General features: G+C 42.8%; 1 protein-coding gene across 1 annotated transcript in view; it reads right to left on the reverse strand.

Annotated features, from left to right (window-relative positions):
- ralgapa1 (Ral GTPase activating protein catalytic subunit alpha 1) overlaps window positions 1–19,184 on the reverse strand; it is a 104,777-nt gene that overhangs the window by 55,846 nt on the left and 29,747 nt on the right. The window contains 6 exon segments of the mRNA XM_061695484.1: window positions 37–207; window positions 388–555; window positions 1,249–1,483; window positions 1,597–1,721; window positions 11,456–11,659; window positions 15,148–15,294. Of these exon segments, the coding sequence (XP_061551468.1) occupies window positions 37–207; window positions 388–555; window positions 1,249–1,483; window positions 1,597–1,721; window positions 11,456–11,659; window positions 15,148–15,294 (1,050 nt within the window).

Genomic DNA, 19,184 nt, shown 5'->3' on the forward strand with positions numbered 1-19,184 from the left:
GAATACACATCTTAACAAGTGTGTTAGTATAATTACCAAGATCATCAGGAGTCTGCAGCACAGAGTTGTGGAGTCTTTGATCCAGCTGCAAGTGTGTGCGTGAGTGAGAGTGTGTGCGAACGATTTGCTCTGCTGTCAGCGTAGCTGGGGAAGGCGTTTGGGAACGAGAGCCCCCGATAGAATGCATGGGAGATGCACTTTCAGAACCTTAACATAAAACGAAAGTTTAGACTCAATGAGCCAAAATGTGTTTTGAAGAATCAACATTAATCGTGATGTGAAGTCATGTCAACAATTACAATGATATTAAAACCTTGGTGCAATACACAGATTAAAAGCGTGACATATAGATATTTTAAAGGAATCACCATAATTTAATGTACAAACCAGTGACAGTGACTGTGTGGCTAAGGCTACTGGTCTCAGAGTCAATATGAAGTGTCGTCAAACTTGCTACTTCGTGTTCATCACAGGCAACGCCACCTCCCAGGCTGTCCTGGTCCAATGAGCTTCCTCGATCTCCACCTCCACAGGGTTCCGAATTAAATGCAAAATCTACACAGAGGGAATTATATAAACATTCTAGTTTGAAAGCTACGTCATGTAATGTCACCAAGACAGCGATAGTCAGGAGCACAGCATGCTACTGACACCCTTAAAGAATAATAATATGCCAAAATATGGTGGGTTTTTGTTAACACATTCTAAACTAACAACAGGTGTGGTGAAAGAGTCAAAAATATCACAAATTGGATCCCAGAAAATGGACTAAAAAAGTGGCTATGACATTTTACTGCAAAATAAAGGAGATTACCAAAACTCTGGAAAAGGTATTGGATATTGCTAGCGAACTGACCTCCAAAAACGGAGTTGTATATGATTTTTGCACTGATGTTTAAAGTGATTTATGAACAAGCTAAAATACGGAATCAAACATGAGCCTGACATGACAGATTTGAATTATTCAACCCTCTCACTCTGAATGTGAGCATCCTTGAAGATCACTTCAGAATGAAGGGTGGAGGTCTTAGTTATTATTATTTTTTTTTGTATTAGGTACATAATTTAATCCCCCATTAAGAATATGTAGAAAGATAGCATTACAAAATGTTCATTATTACCAAGCAAAAACAAAAATTGAGAAGCTCCAATTTTGAGGTAACTTAGGTTGCCTTATACCTGTCAATTCCTTTTCCAAGTACAGACAAAGGCTAAAAGTATGCAAAAAAAAAACTACATTTTACTCACTATCAAACTTGCATGTCGGGTACTGAAAAGCATTAAATGAGTCAGATTGGCTGTCAGAACTGACAACGTCTGAGCCACTGGCACTGGCAGGAGATGTCCACTCTGAAGGAACCCCAGGATCATCAATTGGCCTGAGGTCATCTAAGGGTCGAGATCCGGGACTTTGGCCAGCCTCTAGTAGCTCCGGCAGGTCCTGTGGAACTTCTAGACTACCTGGGCTGCTGCCACGGCGCTCCTACACATAGAGAGAAAGAGGTGTGACAACAAAAGCTAATAAACTTTCATGAGGAAAACTAAGGTGTTTTAAGAGGCACTAAATCTGAATAAAAACAACTTTTAGGTACTGACCACTGTTCCTTTAGCTCTCAGTCTTTCCTGGATGAACTCGTCCATGAGATCAGAGAAATTAGGATTGCTGTTTCCAACATCAGTGGAGACGGGACGTGCCTTTTGGAGCACCTCCTCTTTGTTGGCTACACAGAAAAAGAACGATGGAAATTTAACATAAGCAAAGAGGCATGATTATCTTGCACACATACTGTACATACTAACACTGTGTAAACAATGATAATTAAGATAAGATAATTATGTGGCTAATATTGACAATCACAATAATGGATGCATTGTACATATCTTGTGTGTTGTGGGAAAAAAAATTATGTTATTGTTACACTGATGTTATACTTCAATCAAATGTGAAAACATGCAGAAAGCAAACTAGCGTGTAGGAGCAACCCTATTGTATATGTACGATAAGCCCTTGAGTAAGTGAATGACCAATAGTAAAAAAAATAAAATAAAAAAAGCCACAACACAGCAGGCAAACCCACCAGAGAAGCAATGCAGTTAAAGTTAATACACACCACCATGCACAAAGAACAAAATTACATGACTACATTACTATCAACCCATTAATCCCCCATTTTTATTCCTACAAGGCTTAAGATAGAAGACATCAACGAACATGGGTGGGCAAACGTCTGTGCTTAAGGGCCACATTCGAGTTTTAAAATGAACAGATAGGCCACATCCATCATAGACAAAGTAAAAAAGAATTCGTTAAAAATGTGTATTCGAAATATGTAGTTATAGTTTGCATTTGTATATACTTTTAGAAAAATATTTCTTTGCACATATAAAATGGATGCATTCTATTAATCATCTATTCATCATATGAACTCTGCTCTAATGTGAAGAGAAATGTCGCCTTGCTCCAGCCTCTTTCTCCCCCTGATATTATAGTACCACAAAACAGACCAAATATGATGTATTTGGTGGTGCCAATTGCGTCAAGGTGGAACATATCTGTCTGTTCATATATGTATATATGGCTTCACTTTGGAAAAATAGTTAGGCACTTCCTACCAGTCGCCAACCATGTTGTATTCAAACTGTGTCCGTGCATGCAGGTTTTTATTAAATTGTCTCTCATTTTCTCTCAAATTGCTTGTCCAGTCCCTTGTCTTTTAAGGGTTCCCATTTTTCCCAGGACATATACATTTTAAGATTTTATTGAGTTGATGAAATAATTTTACAATTCATCATAAAAATGAGAACGAATCATGAGATGAAATAAGAAACAAAATTAAATACCTACAATCTAATGAACCAGTTTTAGGCTGGAAAGAAACGGCTAAATCAATGCAACAAATATTCCAAGACTCTTGATAATGAAAAAGCTCTTTGAGCCACTTCAAAGAATGGAGCGGGCTGTATTTGGCCTTTGCGGCTATATTTTGCCCACCCCTGAACTAACAAGTCATATAAACACAAAACCCCAACTGGGTGAACATGCTTGATCAATGATCAGGTCACTGTATGTAATCAGACTCTATCTATGTAAGAAGAAATTACATTAGCCAGCACACAAATACAATTTTAATGGTAATTTGACTCCTTTATGGTTTGGTTGTTCATAAACTAGTATTTTATTCAAATGTAGTCAATTCTAAACACCTTGATGGTGACTGTAAGCCACAGGTGTCAAACTCAAAGCCCGGGGACCAGAGCCGGCGGGCCACATTACTTTATGTGGCCCGCGAAAGCAAATTATGCGCATCAACTTCATGTTTTTGTTTTGCTAAAACACCCAAATTGCAAATTGTCTTCACTTTTAATAACATTGAGATATTGCAAGCATTTTTTTGACACCAAACCCCCTTTCCAAATACATTGAATAGTTTATTAGTTAACCATTTATTTTACTGTCATCTGATTTCAAAACTAGCTATACATCAATTTGTTGGGTATATAATAATATGGGGGACCATACATTAATATGGATTCACAATCATAGTGGCCCACCGAAGGAAACCATAACGATGATGTGGCCTGCGACAAAAATTAGTTTAACACCCCTGCATTAGCTATAGCAAGGCATTGTGGTCAAAAAAAAAAAAAAAAAAAAAAGAAACAATAGTGTGAGACTTTCAATGATGTTTACAGCAATGCCGAATGCTCCCTTCAGCAGACGAGGCCATGAAAATGTGCTCAACCAAACAGAGCATGAAGTCTATGGTCTCCTCTACTCCAACCCGAGGAGTTGATGAGCCTTGCACTGGTCGCTTGTCTCAAGCGCCAACAACCAACCACACAAAGTCACTGTTGCCAGGCACGCATGGTACATGAGAAGCGAGAACCTTTCCAATGTGTTCCTCTTATCGAATGATCCAAGAGAGGACAAGGATTTTACAGAGCATAGCAGCAAACTTAGCAGTGATTTTCCAAATAGTAGTTTTATCTGCCACATTTAAGATTCATCGGATGAGCTCACTATTAATAGTTGCTCACTTAAGTATGGGTTCTACACCTCAGTAAAGAATTATAAACAATGTTTTTGAAAGCCAACGCATCGGGACCAATTTGGAGTTAGTATCTTGCTAAAGGATACACACTCTGTTGAGTTATTTCGATGAGTTCCGAGTCCCACATATGCACTATATACTGTAGACAAAATTGTTGATAAACTTAGGAATAAGAAGTTATGGCCATTGAGTCTCTTTTGGAAAGATTCTTTTGTGGGATTTTTTTAAAGATATTCATTGAGGGCAATTTTTAGGTCACAGGTTATTGATGTTGTAGTTCATCACAAACTGATGGGATTGAGGTATGGGATCTACCAAACCAAAGTCAGAAAAGCATGCCTTTATGGACATAAAACAATGTGTCTCAACAGTTTATGTCCATATATATATATATACATATGGACATAAACTGTTGAGACACATTGTTTTTATATATATATATATATATATATATATATATATATATATATATATATATATATATATATATATATATATATGTGAGCCGTATCGGTAGTGTACTCTAACAGTAGCCAATTCATTTTAATATTAGAGTATAGAGTCATGCAAATGTTTAGTGCAATGATGGTTACAGTTAGAACAGGTGCCTTTTGAGCTCATAGAGCTAACAGAAGCCACAGAATTGAAAAAACTCAAGGACCAAATAAACAGCCATTCAAACAACCATAGCAAATCAAAATGTAAAAATGTTGTGTATATATATGTAAAAAATAAATAAAAATAAGTTGACTGTCAATTGTAGCAGAACCTTCATTTAGCAAAAAAATGGAACTCACGGTTGCATCATGCACGTGAAACTGAACAAATGGAAAAATACAGTAAATGCCTAGAAAATAATGTTCGGCACAAACCAGCAAAGAAAATATATTGAACAAAGTATATGTGTGCTTCAAGGCGACCTGTATAAGTCACTGGGCACAAATATAGGATATTCTCTTTAAGAATATATCAATGAAACGTATTTAGCAGTTGCCCTAACAATTATAATAAATAAAAATGTGCAGTTGACTCGAATGTAGAGAAGTTAACCAGCTGCTCCATCAAATTACTTACAGCACAGCACATGTATATTATACCGGGTGATTGAAAAGTAACTCCCTATTTTTAAGTACTTGTAATTTGTTTCTGAACTATGATTCTTACAAGAAATGAACATGAGAAGAAAGTGTATTGCATGGAGTTTTATTTAAAATTCGATATGATTTCACAAGGAATTCTTGTGGGATGGAGGACATAACTTCTCGTATTCGCCCTTCAAGTTCTTCCGAAGTTGTTGGTTTGGTAGAATAGACTTGCTCCTTTAATCATGGAACATACACAAAATAATTTAGAAAAATATTACAACATATGAATAAATTATAAGTATTTAAAAATAGGGAGTTACTTTTCAATCACCCTGTATAAATACATATATATGTACATATATATATATATATATATATATATATATATATATATATATATATATATATATATATATGTATATATATATATATGTATATATGTACATATATATATATATATATATATATATATATGTATATATGTATATATGTACATATATATATATATGTATATATGTACATATATATATGTAAATATGTACATATATATATATATATATATATATATATATATATATATATATATATGTAAATATGTACATGTACTTTTACACCCCTCCTGGAGGCCGTCACCTTATCGTGGTGGAGGGGTTTGTGTGTCCAAATGATTCTAGGAGTTAAGTTGTCTGGGGCTCCACGCCCCTGGTAGGGTCACCCATTGCAAACAGGTCCTAAGTGAGGGACCAGACAAAGCACGGCGAAAAGACCCCGATGATGAAAACTATAAATGGATCTAGGTTTCTCTTTCCCGGACGCGTGTCATTGGGGCCCCCCTCTGGAGCCAGGCCTGGAGGTGGGGCTCGAAGGTGAGCGCCTGGTGGCCGGGCCTGCACCCATGTGGCCCGGACGGGCACAGCCCGAAAGGGTAATAGGGGTCCCCCTTCCCATGGGCTCACCACCTGTGGTAGGGGCCCTAGGGGTCGGGTGCAGTGCGAGTTGGGCGGTGGCCGAAGGCAGGGACCTTGGCGATTCGATCCCCGGCTACAGAAGCTGGCTCTAGGGACGTGGAATGTCACCTCTCTGGCAAGGAAGGGGCCCGAGCTGGTGTGTGAGGTCGAGAAGTTCCGACTAGATATAGTTGGACTCGCCTCCACACACAGCTTGGGCTCTGGTACCAGTCAAGTCGAGAGGGGTTGGACTCTTCCACTCTGGAGTTGCCCACGGTGAGAGGCGGCGAGCAGATGTGGGTACACTTATTGCCCCCCGGCCCGGCGCCTGTATTTTGGGATTCACCCCGGTGGACGAAGGTTTGCTTCCCTCCGCCTTCGGGTGGGGGGACAGGTCCTGACTGTTGTTTATGCCTATGCACCAAACAGCTGTTCAGAGTACCCCCCATTTTGGAGTCCTTGGAGGGGGTGCTGTAGAGCACTCCCGCAGGGGACTCCATCGTTCTGCTGGGGGACTTCAATGCTCACGTGGACAATGACAATGAGACCTGGAAGGGCGTGATTGGGAGGAACGGCCCACCCCCGATCAGAACCCGAGCGGTGTTCTGTTATTGGACTTCTGTGCTCATCACGGATTGTGCATAACGAATACCATGTTCAAGCATAAGGGTGTCCACGCATGCACTTGGCACCAGGAACACCCTAGGTCGCAGTACGATGATCGACTTTGTGGTCGTGTCATCGGACTTGCGGCCGCATGTCTTGGACACTCGGGTGAAGAGCGGGGCAGAGCTGTCAACTCATCACCACCTGGTGGTGAGTTGGCTCCGATGGTGGGGGAAGAAGCCGGTCTGACGTGGCAGGCCCAAACGTATTGTGAGGGTCTGCTGGGAACGTCTGGCAGAATCCCCTGTCAGAAGGAGTTTCAACTCCCACCTCCGACAGAACTTTGCTCATGCTCCGGGGGAGGCGGGGGACATCGAGTCCGAGTGGAACATTTTCAGCGCCTCCATTGCTGAGGCGGCCGACCGGAGCTGTGGACGTAAGGTGGTTGGTGCCTGTCGTGGAGGCAATCCCCGAACCCGTTGGTAGACACCAACGGTGAGGGATTCCTTCAAGCTGAAGGAGGAGTCTTATCGGACCTTTTTGGCCTGTGGGACTCCTAAGGCAGCTGATGGGTACCGGCTGGCCAAGCGGAATGCAGCTTTGGTGGTCACGGAAGCAAAAACTCGGCTATGGGAGGAGTTTGGTGAGGCCATGGAGAAAGACTTCCGGACGGCTTCGAGGAAATTCTGGTCCACCATCTGGAGTCTCAGGAGCGGGAAGTAGTGCACCATCAACACTGTGTATAGTGGGGATGGGGCGCTGCTGACCACGACTCGGGACGTTGTGAGCCGGTGGGGAGAATACTTTGAAGACCTCCTCAATTCCACCGACACGCCTTCCCATGAGGAAGCAGAGTCTGGGTTCTCTGAGGCGGGCTCTCCTATCTCTGGGGTTGAGGTCACCGTAGTGGTTAAAAAGCTCCTCGGTGGCAAGGCCCCGGGGGTGGATGAGATTCGCCCAGAGTTCCTAAAGGCTCTGGATGTTGTGGGGCTGTCCTGGTTGACACGCCTCTGCAACATCGCGTTGACATCGGGGACAGTGCCTTTGGATTGGCAGACTGGGGTGGTGGTCCCCCTTTTTAAGAAGGGGGACCGGAGGGTGTGTTCCAACTACAGGGGGATCACACTCCTCAGCCTCCCTGGTAAGGTCTATTCAGGGGTGCTGGAGAGGAGGGTCTGTCGGGAAGTTGAATATCAGATCCAGGAGGAGCAGTGTGGTTTTCGTCCCGGCCGTAGAACAGTGGACCAGCTCTTCACCCTCGGCAGGGTCCTCGAGGGTGCATGGGAGTTCGCCCAACCAGTCTACATGTGTTTTGTGGACTTGGAGAAGGCGTTCGACCGTGTCCCTCGGGGTGTCGTGTGCTTTGGGAGTATGGGGTATCCAACCCCCTGATACGGGCTGTTCGGTCCCCGTATGACCAGTGTCAGAGTTTGGTCTACATTGCTGGCAGTAAGTCGGACCAGTTTCCGGCGAGGGTTGGACTAAGCCAAGGCTGCCCTTTGTCACCGATTCTGTTCATATCTTTTATGGGCAGAATTTCAAGGCGCAGCCGAGGCGTAGAGGGCGTCCGGTTTGGTGGCCTCAGTATTGCATCTATGCTTTTTGCAGATGATGTGGTTATGTTGGCTTCATCAAGCTGTGATCTCCAACTCTTACTGGAGCAGGTCGCAGCTGAGTGTGAAGCGGCTGGGATGAGAATCAGCACCTCCAAATTTGAAACCATGGTCCTCAGTCGGAAAAGGGTGGTGTGCCTTCTCCAGGTCGGCGATGAGATCCTGCCCCAAGCGGAGGAGCTCAAGTATCTTGGGGTCTTGTTCACGAGTGGGGGAAGAATGGAACGGGAGATCGACAGGCGGATCGGTGGGGCGTCTGCACTGATGCAGACTTTGTATCGGTCCGTTGTGGTAAAGAAGGAGCTAAGCCGAAAGGCGAAGCTCTCAATTTACCGGTTGATCTACATTCCTACCCTCACCTATGGTCACGAGCTGTGGTTCGTGACCGAAATAACAAAATCCCGGAAACAAGCGGTCAAAATGAGTTTCCTCCACAGGGTGTCCGGGCTCTCCCTTAGAGATAGGGTGAGAAGTTCGGTCATCTGGGACGATCTTAGACTAGAGCAGCTGCTCCTCCACATTGAGAGGAGCCAGAGGAGGTGGCTGGGGCATCTGATTCGGATGCCTCCCGGACGCCTCCCTGGTGAGGTGTTCCGGGCACGTCCCACCGGAAGGAGACCCCGGGGACGACCCAGGACACGCTAGAGAGACTACGTCCTTCGGCTGGCCTGGGAACGCCTCGCGATTCTCCCAGAAGAGCTGGATGAAGTGGCTGGGGAGAAGGAAGTCTGGGCGTCCCTGCTAAAGCTAATGCCCCCGCGACCCGATTTCGGATAAGCGGTAGAAAATGGATGGATGGATGGACACACTTTTACATCTGTGTTTTTATTACTGAAATTATGAGGATGCCCTTAATCACTATGAGTTTTGCTGCATTCTAGTGGTTTAGGAGGGAACTACAAAAATATTTTGTGACAGTTGCTTAGCATTATAAAAGCAGCTACCACTTAACCATCCTTTTACTGTTAAAAATTTAATTTTGGCACCAAACTATACTGTCAAAATGTAAACAATGCAAAAATTGGAAGCTTTATAATGGAGTTGTATGCTTTTTTTTGGAGGGAAAAAAAAGTGGACTGTTGTTTCCTTCTGTTGAGCTGAGGCAGTCCCGGAAGGAGGTGAAGTAGGCACAAGGAGGTCACATGCAATTTTATGGCGAGCAGGGAAGGAGGACGAGGGAAGAGAGGAGGAGGTCAATCCCACAACCCTTAGAAGGAGAACAGCGAGAGGAGGAGGAGAGGGTCTCTCAGATAAGGGAACAGGTGGGAAGTTATGGGAGGAGGGGTCGTCAATAAGTGGCAGGCTGGAGGAGGGGTTCACGTTCAAGAGGAAACACTTTCAGTCCAGCAGCAAGATGATGAGTTTCAGCCCAAAAAATAATTTCATTCCATAACAAACCAGTTAAACAGCCACAACGGAAAAAATGGTTGTTGATGTTTGTGTTTTGTGAGTATTTGTCTTTTCCACTGGTGTTGATGGACTGTTGTTGTGCCCGTTGTGAGCACTTTGTCCACTGCGATCCTCACCTGGCGTGGTAGACTTTCGTCCAAAGTAGCCCAGGACATGGGAGTAGAGGTCTCTTAGTGACGCATCACCCATTGCAGCCCGCCCTTGCCGCTGTGGTGACGAACCTTGGGATGACCCCTGACCACGGGGGTGGGGCTTGGTGGACAAAGCATGAACCACAGTTTTATATACCCCACCAAGAAGAGCCCCCTGGTGGTGTCGGGAGACGGAGCTGCCGGGCTCCTGGGAGCGAGAGCGGGAAGCCCGAGAACGCAAGGCAGACCGTCCCAATCGGCCTCGCACCCCTGATGATACACTAGAACTGCTTGGTAAAACCTCAAAGTGTGTCTCATGCACCAAATTGGATCCCACACAGGATCCTGGATGCTGATGTTTGTCCTTGTCCGCTGCTCCGGTGCCAGTCCTGATTTCCAGGCCTCCAACACCTACTGTACCCTGAGGCCCAGTGACATCTATTGCCAGTCTCTCATGGCCCCCTACTTTGTGACTAACAGCAGCCACAGAGGTGAACTTACCGGCGCTGCTTACTCCCTGCTTCCCTCCTGTTCCTGCCCCAGCTCCTTGCCTATCACCAGCGGAGTGGCTATGAGTGTGAAAGTGACTGAGCCGACGCAACCTGGCTTTCCAGTGGGCTTCTTTATTCTCAAGGGGGTTGTGGAACTGGACTGACTCAGTGGAAGGTCTGAAGCTAACATGGACACTACTGGAGTGATGCTTTTTGGTGTTACGTGTCATCTTGGACTTGGCTGAGTCTGAAGTTTGGGGGGGTTGAATTGCTTCACTGGTAGATGCTACTGTATTAGGGTCTGGTCTAATGAGACAGGGCTTTTTGTTTGTGGCTGTGTCTTTATCATCCTTTTTGTCTCCTCCAATTTCCCTCCAATAATCACCTTTTCCTTCCCAATCTGCTCCTTCAATTGTATTTCCTCCACCTACTTCCCCTTTGTCCTTCTCATTATTGAGTCCTTCTAAGTTCCCTTTTGCACTTAGCGATGGCCACTGACACTGCATTTCAAGACACTCGTAGATGCTGCGCTGTTCTGTCTCAATCTCCTCTGTTGAGTCAACACTACTGTGTCTAATTGAATTACTTACTTGCCTATCTTCCTTAGAAATCTGTCTGTCAATCACCTTTTGTGCCTCTCGTATGAATTCTGTTTCCCCAGTAATCATACCAGTTTTCACTAATGCAGAAGTTCGAATGTCGTTTTCTAATTCAAGACTAGCTGCCACTCTAGCTGTCTCATTTCTCTCAGCTGCTCTGTGAGTGAAATAGTCCCTAATTGAGGAGAATAAATCATCCTCATTTGGTACAATGCCTACTTCACTCTCCTCTACATCGATCTCCTTGTCAGCAGAAAATGTAAAGGCAGTATCCCAGTCGCTTACCCAATCAGTACTTGAACCGCGGCTTTGACAGCCAATGTGGTCACACTCACTCACATCATCAAGTCCCTCAGAGATTGAGGAAATAACACCATTGGGGAGTGAAAGGGGAGTAGGAGAGGAGGAGTGGAAAGGACATGGGAGTGGTTGAGCTGCTTGGCTATTGGTTGCAAGTAAGGTAGTAGCAGTGGGGTGACGGGGGTTGGGAATTGTACTGGGATCCCCCTGTGGATCTTCACCTTTGACCCGCTCAGCGATAAATGGCTCCATGATGTCAGAGGCACTGCTGCTCCTTGCAAGAGATGAAGGGGCTGGGTTATCCGGCTCACAAGTCCCTCCCTGGAACACCTCTGAACAAGAGGTCGGAGGGGTCTCATCGCTCTGGGACGAGTGGCGCATTCGAGATGGGCGAGATGTCAGCGTGATTGGTGGGTCCTCGAGGTCTGGTAAATGGGCACATGATGATATATTAGTGTGATTTGTACCACGTTCAAAAGAGAGAAACACACATACCCCTAAAAACATGAAAACATAAAACACAGATTGACACGATGGGTTTGACACCACATCCAAATGTTACCACTTTTTTATTTGTCCATGTAGTTGTCATTTTCACTTTTCTAATTCTAAGGTGTGTTCTGTGGAAATGTTAGACAAAGGATTAAAAAAAAAATGCTTTGAAAAATACAGTTCCGTGGAAGACGTATTGGCCCCCTTCTCAAATTCTTAGATTTCTGCATAGTTTCCCCACTTTAATGTTTAAAGTCATGAAACAAATGTAAATATAAAACAAAAACAACCCAAGAACGGATATTTTTAAATGGTGATTTAGTAAAATGCAACAAAACTCATACCCTTGTTTTGTTTCTAAATACATTAAATATGTTTGAAGTGCTGAAAACCTGAAGAGACTGAGAACAATATAGTACTGAATTGGTTAAGACTCTTTCTTCATCTCTTTTGGCCGGATTTTTGGGGCGGGGCTAAAAACTAGCCCCATGATGTCAGCGCGCTGGGGCATGTACTTTTTTAGCATCAAGCCCTCCCCCACTATATAAACACCAAGTGCCCCTATTCAATGCATTGGCCGTTCGGCAGAATTGCCCTTTCCTGAACCCATTACGACCAGTATAGTGCGCAATTGACGATCAAGCAACACCCACAACTCAAAAAACACAACATCATACCTGAAGTGTAATATATTTTGTGATGTTTGGGCTACAGTATCTCTGCAGTCTGCTTCCCTGCGCATTGTGTTGCGAGGTAGTGGAAAACCAGACGAGATCCGCCACACCACAGTCCCTGCCACCCAACATCTCCTTACCAACTTGCCAGCAGTTAGAGAAGCAGCTGGAGGTCTGGCACAATGGCGTTACAGCTGTTGGCCACAGGTCTAGTGAGGCGAGGAGGCGGGAAAAACAATCATCCGGCTGTGGCAGCCGAGGTAAAGCTGTCGGCGGCCACTTCTCTCTCCCTTTAGGAGGAGCTGTGAGAGGAGGCACGTCTTTGGTTGACAGCTGAAAGTTCCGGGGAGGCGGGATTTTGAGAGCATTTAGCGACACGCCTACAGCGCCTGGAAGCTGAAATAATGTCTCAATTCTTGACCATTTTGAAGCCTGATTCCACATACATCGCAGTTTTTTTTTTTTTTTATCCTTTTATTCATGGCCCGGCTTGTTAACACAGACTCGTTTCGGGGATGTGTCAAATTTGCAAGACATTTTTAGGTCTGTTTGGTTGCACTTTAAGGAAAAAAACTAATAAAGTAAGGTAATGCCCCCCCGCCCATGAATTAACTGAAGCTAATTACATTTCTTGGAAAGCTGAGTTTATTTTCACTGACCACACCGAAGCCTGATTACCTCCAGACCTGTTCAATTAAGAAATAGAACCTGTTTGACAAAATGAAGTCAGCCATAAGATCTCAAAAAGCTGCAACAAAATTCCACGAGCCAAAGAAATTCAACAACAGATGAGAAATACAGTAATTGAAATTGATCTTAAAAAAAAAACATTTCTAAAGCTTTACAAATCCACGGTGAGAGCCATTAACCTCAAATGGAGAAAACATGGAACAGTGGTGAACCTTACTAGGAGTGTCCGACCTACAAAAATTACCCCAAGAGCACAGCGATGACTTATCCTGGAGGTCACAAAGAACCCAGGACAACATCTAAAGAACTGCAGGCCTCCCTTGCCTCTGTTAAGGTCAGTGTTCATTACGCAATAATAAATAAGGAAGAGACTGGGCAAAAATGGCATCCATGGCAGCGTTCCAAGGTAAAAACCACCGCTGACCAAAAATAAGGCTTTCCTTACTTGAAAAAAACAAACAAACATCTTAACATCTTAATGATTCCCAAGACTTTTAAGATAATATTCTATGGACTAACAAGACAAAAGACTTGCTGTGATTGATGGAACCATAAATTCTGTTCTTTACCAGAAAATCCTGAAGGAGAACATTCAGCCACCAGTTCGTGACCTCAAGCTGAAGTACACTTGGGCTCTGCAGCAGGACAAAGACCCAAAACACACCAGCAAATCAACTTCTGAATGGCTTGAAAAAAAAAATGTTTTGGAGTGATGTAGTCAAAGTCCAGACTTGAATCGGTTCGAAATGCTGGGGCATGACCTTAAAAAGGCCGTTAAGGCTTTAACACCCTTCATTGTTCCTGAATTAAAACAATTCTGCAAGGAAATGTGGGCGAAAATATCTTCACAGAGATGTGAAAGACTCATTGCCAGTTATAGTAAACACTTGATTTCAGTTGTTGCTGCTGAGGATGGCCCAATTAGTTCTTAGGCTTAGGGAGCAATTACTTTTTCACACAAGTCCAGGTAGCTTGGCAAAGAATCAAAAACCACCATTAAAAAAACACCTTTGATATTTCCTTAACTTAGCTTTCTCTGATATTTACATTTGTTTGATTATCTTAAACATTTTAGTGGGGAAACAATGCAAAAATGACAATTTGATTAGGGAGACAATACCTTTCCATGGCACTGTGCATACGTAAATACTGTAAGGCTTGCGCCATGGAAGACAAATTCTGTTGCAGTTTGAAGTTTATTTAACAACTGTTATACACATTTATTTGGTAGTATAGTACCAACCTAATTGACATTGTGTTGTTGTTTGACATACTGTATGTTAACAAGCACACTAGGATGGGCACATGCACCTTCAAATCAAACAGCTAGTGAGGACAATGAAGAAAGCCAAGTCATCACGAATGCCTAATGTGCCCTCGGGTCAAATTACTCTTTAAAACTAATCTCATACTAGTCTTTAAAGTGATATCACCTCAGACTTCATTCAGTAAACATTTAGTCAATACATAAAGATGTGGGGACATGCATCCATTTGAGCAGGCAGCTAAATGAAAGTACATCTCAATAAATTAGAATATACTGTCGTAGAAAAGTCAAGTTATTTCAGTACTTTATTTATGTATTTTATAGTACATTATATATATTTATTAAAAACTTTTATAAAAAAAATAATTTAGTTTAGTTTCTAGAGATGATGGATATTGCGTTTTCGTTTGCAGTAACCTATAATCATCAAAATTATACATATCTTTTTAAAAATCATGAATAATTTCATTCTGTGTGTATTGGATCTCTATGAGTTTCACTTTCTGAAATGAACTACCGAATTAAATTAAGCTTTTAACAGTATTCTAATTTATTGAGATGTACCTGCATACCACTACCTAAAGAACCGTCTAAATGTCCTCAACCAGACCACAAACAGATGAAAAGGTGAAATCATTCACAATAGACTAGGACCAGTCAATGTGTTCTTTCAGTAATCCAAAAAGGACAAACTGATTTGTGCACATGCATACATTTGTCTGACAGATGAGTGAAGGATCTAGGCACACAACAGCAGAAGGCAGACAGACAGGAAGTGCAAAGAGTGTACCTGCCAGCTGGTCGGCAAGGGGGGGTAGTAAAGGGTGGTGGTGATGGAGGAGGACAGGAAGAGGCGGAGCCAGAGCAGGAGCACTCTTGGCACTGCGGATAAAGGCTGAGGACAGCAGAGAGTCCCCTGTAGAACAGCTACGCAGGGCTGAAGAGGAAGGACGAACAGGTAGAAGAAATACAAAAGAAGGGGAAGACGGTAAGTAGGAAAAGAAATGAGGAAAGTGCAAGTGAGATAAGATGAATAGTAATGCATGTACAGTATGTGTTTGGGAAAATAAACAGAAAAGAGAAATGGGTGGAAAGTGAGGTGAAGAGAAAGGGAAGGTGAGGGAAGAGTGAGCTATGGTTCACCCTGGAGCGAAACTAGTGAGAGGCAGGTGGCAAATCCTCTGAAAAAGCCCAGTACAAAGATTTAGAGCAATACACTTTGAACACACTGTTACTAGGCCTGTCACGATAGCAAATTTTCTAGGATGATATACTGTATCACGATAAACGATATTGTTGTTTTTTTTAATGCCTCTGAAGTCATGAAAATAAGGCCCGCCGTCGAGCTGCAAGATTGTGCGGTTGGTCCAAACTTGGTATTTTTAAAAGCTCTAGCCACCCTTAATAGTCTTTGCCTCTGGATTATGGTCCAATATTGTCATGAGTATTGTGTCAGCAATAGCATAGTTAGTTCTACATCCATTACCCTTATTATTAATAACATAGCATCTAAATATGTATATGAACATTTTCCACACAACTTTTTACACTTGAACACACTGACGTCAACATTAAAAACACGCAGTATTTTGCAACAAGATAAAAAGTGTATGTTAAGCAGCATTTATACTATTTCAAGTGAGGCAATCCGTGGCATTATAGATGTACAGTGGAACCTCGATAAAAACGGACCTCGGATAAAGGGAACCGTCAGCACTGAACAATGTACAAAAATTGTTTTCATTTGCCACGTGCCGCTGACAAAAACCGTCACTTTTAGAATTGGCAGCTGTTGTTTACTGGCGCTGCGGCGAAATTCAGAGAATGGGATTGACATATTTCCAGGTCACAGATATACAATATGACTAGATCCAATTACAAAACACTTGCCTCCCGTGCCTACGTGGTGGCCATGTTGAATTTGGGGCATTGACGTGGCGACCATGTGATGATGAGCCATGAGACTGGCATGTCGGTAGTTTTAACGCTGAGGAACAAAAACACAAGTCTTTGGAGTTTGGAACACGCTATTTTTGGTACAGTAACCGTTTTTCTTTTTTGTATTTTGTTTTTGTCAAGCCGTTCACCTTTGGCAACGGATCTGAAACTAGGAAGCACACTAATTCCTTGCAGCTCATGAAAGCGACTCTCCTATGATGAGTACTGTAGGTCAACACCGGTATGATAAGTTTGGATAAAATGTGAAACTTTCAAACATTTTCAAGCTTTCTTTTTTTTTTTTTTTACATTTATTAACAATAACTTTGGCGTTTTAGGCCACACAAAAAATCTACAAAACAATAATTTTGTGCTGTACAGTAATATGGGTGCATATGCCCCCCCCACAAAAAAAAATAAATAATAATAAGTGCTTCAATGGAAAGGACAATCAGCTATATCGGACGACCCATGCGGCCCTATTAGTCTATTCTATCGAGATTCACTGTACTGCCATAATCAGCCAAGAGAAACTAGAAGCCTGCGGGCCACTTGGGGCCTATACCGTCAGTGTGGTCTGCAAGTTGGTGGGTGTTATGTGAATCAGGTCCAAAAAAAGTAATATTGTTGGAACAAAATCTTTTTTTAATGCCAATACTGTACTTGTTTTGGGGTTGCTACACATTTCATCCATCCATCCATGCATTTTCCTTATCTTGGTTAGGGTCGTGGGAATGTACTTTCAATTCCAAAATTTGATGGTAATGTTCTGGCTCCATTCTCTGGGGAGGTGAGTATCTGGCAAGGTAGTGAGCCATGTGCAAAAAGTTGGTTGGTCGGACAGTGCGATGTTGTCTGGCGACGCCTGGGGATGCATGCCTGGCCATTTTGGCGTATCTCCCCAGCTATGGTGCCCATTCGATTCAGCTTCAATGAGGGTCCAATGCACTCATGTGCACCGTTGTACTCCACATCCCGCAAACAAAAGAAAAATATTTAACCATAAGAACCTGAGCTTAGGTTGACTGGTGTTTCAATTAAAGGGTCCATACGCAGATACCCATGTTTTGTTTCAAACTACATTACATATGTTTGAAGTGCTGAAAACAAATGCAAAGACTGATAAGTGATGTCACTGAGTGTTGTCTTTGGGGATTTCTTCACAGCTCTTACATTGTTTCTGTCATCAGCGGCTGTTGATACCCTTGGCCGACCTGTTCAATGTCTGTTACTCAGTACACCAGGAGTTTCTTTCTTTTTCAGGACATTCCAAATTGTTGTACTGTCTCTGCCCAATGTTTGTGCAATAGCTCTGATAGATTTGCCCTCTTCCCTCAGCTAACAAATAGTTTGCTTTTCTCCCATACAGAGCTTTCTGGTCTTCTTGTTTGCTTAACAGCAAATGCAGTTTTCACAGGTGAAACCCAAAGCCAAAAAGAAGCACTATCTAATGTTTAAACAATCAATCTAAAAGGAAACACCCATCAGTCATGCTCCAATACTTTTGCTCACTTGCAAAGTGGGTGGGTTCAAACAAAAGGTGCTCTGTCCTGAGTTGTTTAACACACCTAGATGTAAATACCATGAAATAAAAGCTGGAATTCTGAACTTATGTTTCATATTCATCATTTGCTCTTAAACCAAAATATCTTCAGTACACAACAAAAACAAAGGAATTGTCTTTGCCGTTCCAATACCTTTGGCGGGGACCACTTAAGCATCTCATTCACCGTTTGAATTTTCCCTATTTTGTGGGCAGGGCTAAAACACAGCCCCGTGACATCACCACTATATAAGGACAAAGTGACGTCATTTCGTTTGGCTGCTCAGTTGAGTGTTAGCTCTGTTTAGCTTCCATAACAAGCTCCATTTACCACTCAAGCGTGCAGTTAGAAAGCTAACGATGGCTTCACCCCGGAAATGCGTCTTCGCTGGATGCCTCAATTTACAGAACAGCTCGGTGATGTTTTTTAAGATACCAAAAAATGAGAAAATAAAAATGCGATGGATTGACTTTTTAAAGACACGCGGTTGGCGAGCTGAACATCAACGCGACTCTGCAGTGCGCATTTTATAACAGATAGTTACACCAGAGACAACAACATAGTTTTGTGGGTAACTTGATACTAGTGAATGGGGCAGTGGCAACTGTCTAACTAGTTGGGCTTTTGGACAGTAGGAGTTAAACAGTTGTCGTCAGGTGCCGTGTTTGGCTGTGACATTATGTGACCAACAACGAGGGTAAGTTGACCTGTGAGTTTATTTTTATGATTATAGTCCAAAATAACCAATCAATTTTGAAGTTGAGTCTCCTAATGTGATTTTACATCGTAAGAGCTACCACCCCCTCAGTATGTTTGATTCCTTTTGGCGCATCCATTCAACACACACACACAGCTTCTGAGAGCTGAGAGGTGGCCCTTATTATTAAAGTTTTGAAACTTGATTTTATATACCTAGCGATTTGTTTTATTGAGTCAGTCTTGTCTCACAGTCAGTCAAGGCTTGATCCAAGCTGACATAGGGTGAGAGGCCGGGTACACCTTGACATGATTACGAGTGAATCACACTGCTATCCAAGACAACATAGTTTTCGTGGAACAGTGACAGGAAACACAAAAACACTTAGCATATCACTCGCATTACTTTAATTCTACAGCAGTTTAAAGACATTTTATCTACTATGCAGGTGTGAATATTGAACTCAGGTCTTATCATTTTCAGGAATTAGTTCCCAAAACCATAAAAGATAAACTCATGAGGGAGGTTTCAGACTGATATGATAAAATCGCAAAGGTCCAAAAATGCAGGGACAATTCAGCATTCTTCAATTTAAGTTGACTTGATTAACTGTCAGAGAGGAACTAACTAGGACAGACTTAAAGCCAA

This window comes from Phycodurus eques, chromosome 14, assembly GCF_024500275.1.
Source record: "Phycodurus eques isolate BA_2022a chromosome 14, UOR_Pequ_1.1, whole genome shotgun sequence".
Taxonomy (NCBI): Eukaryota; Metazoa; Chordata; class Actinopteri; order Syngnathiformes; family Syngnathidae; genus Phycodurus; species Phycodurus eques.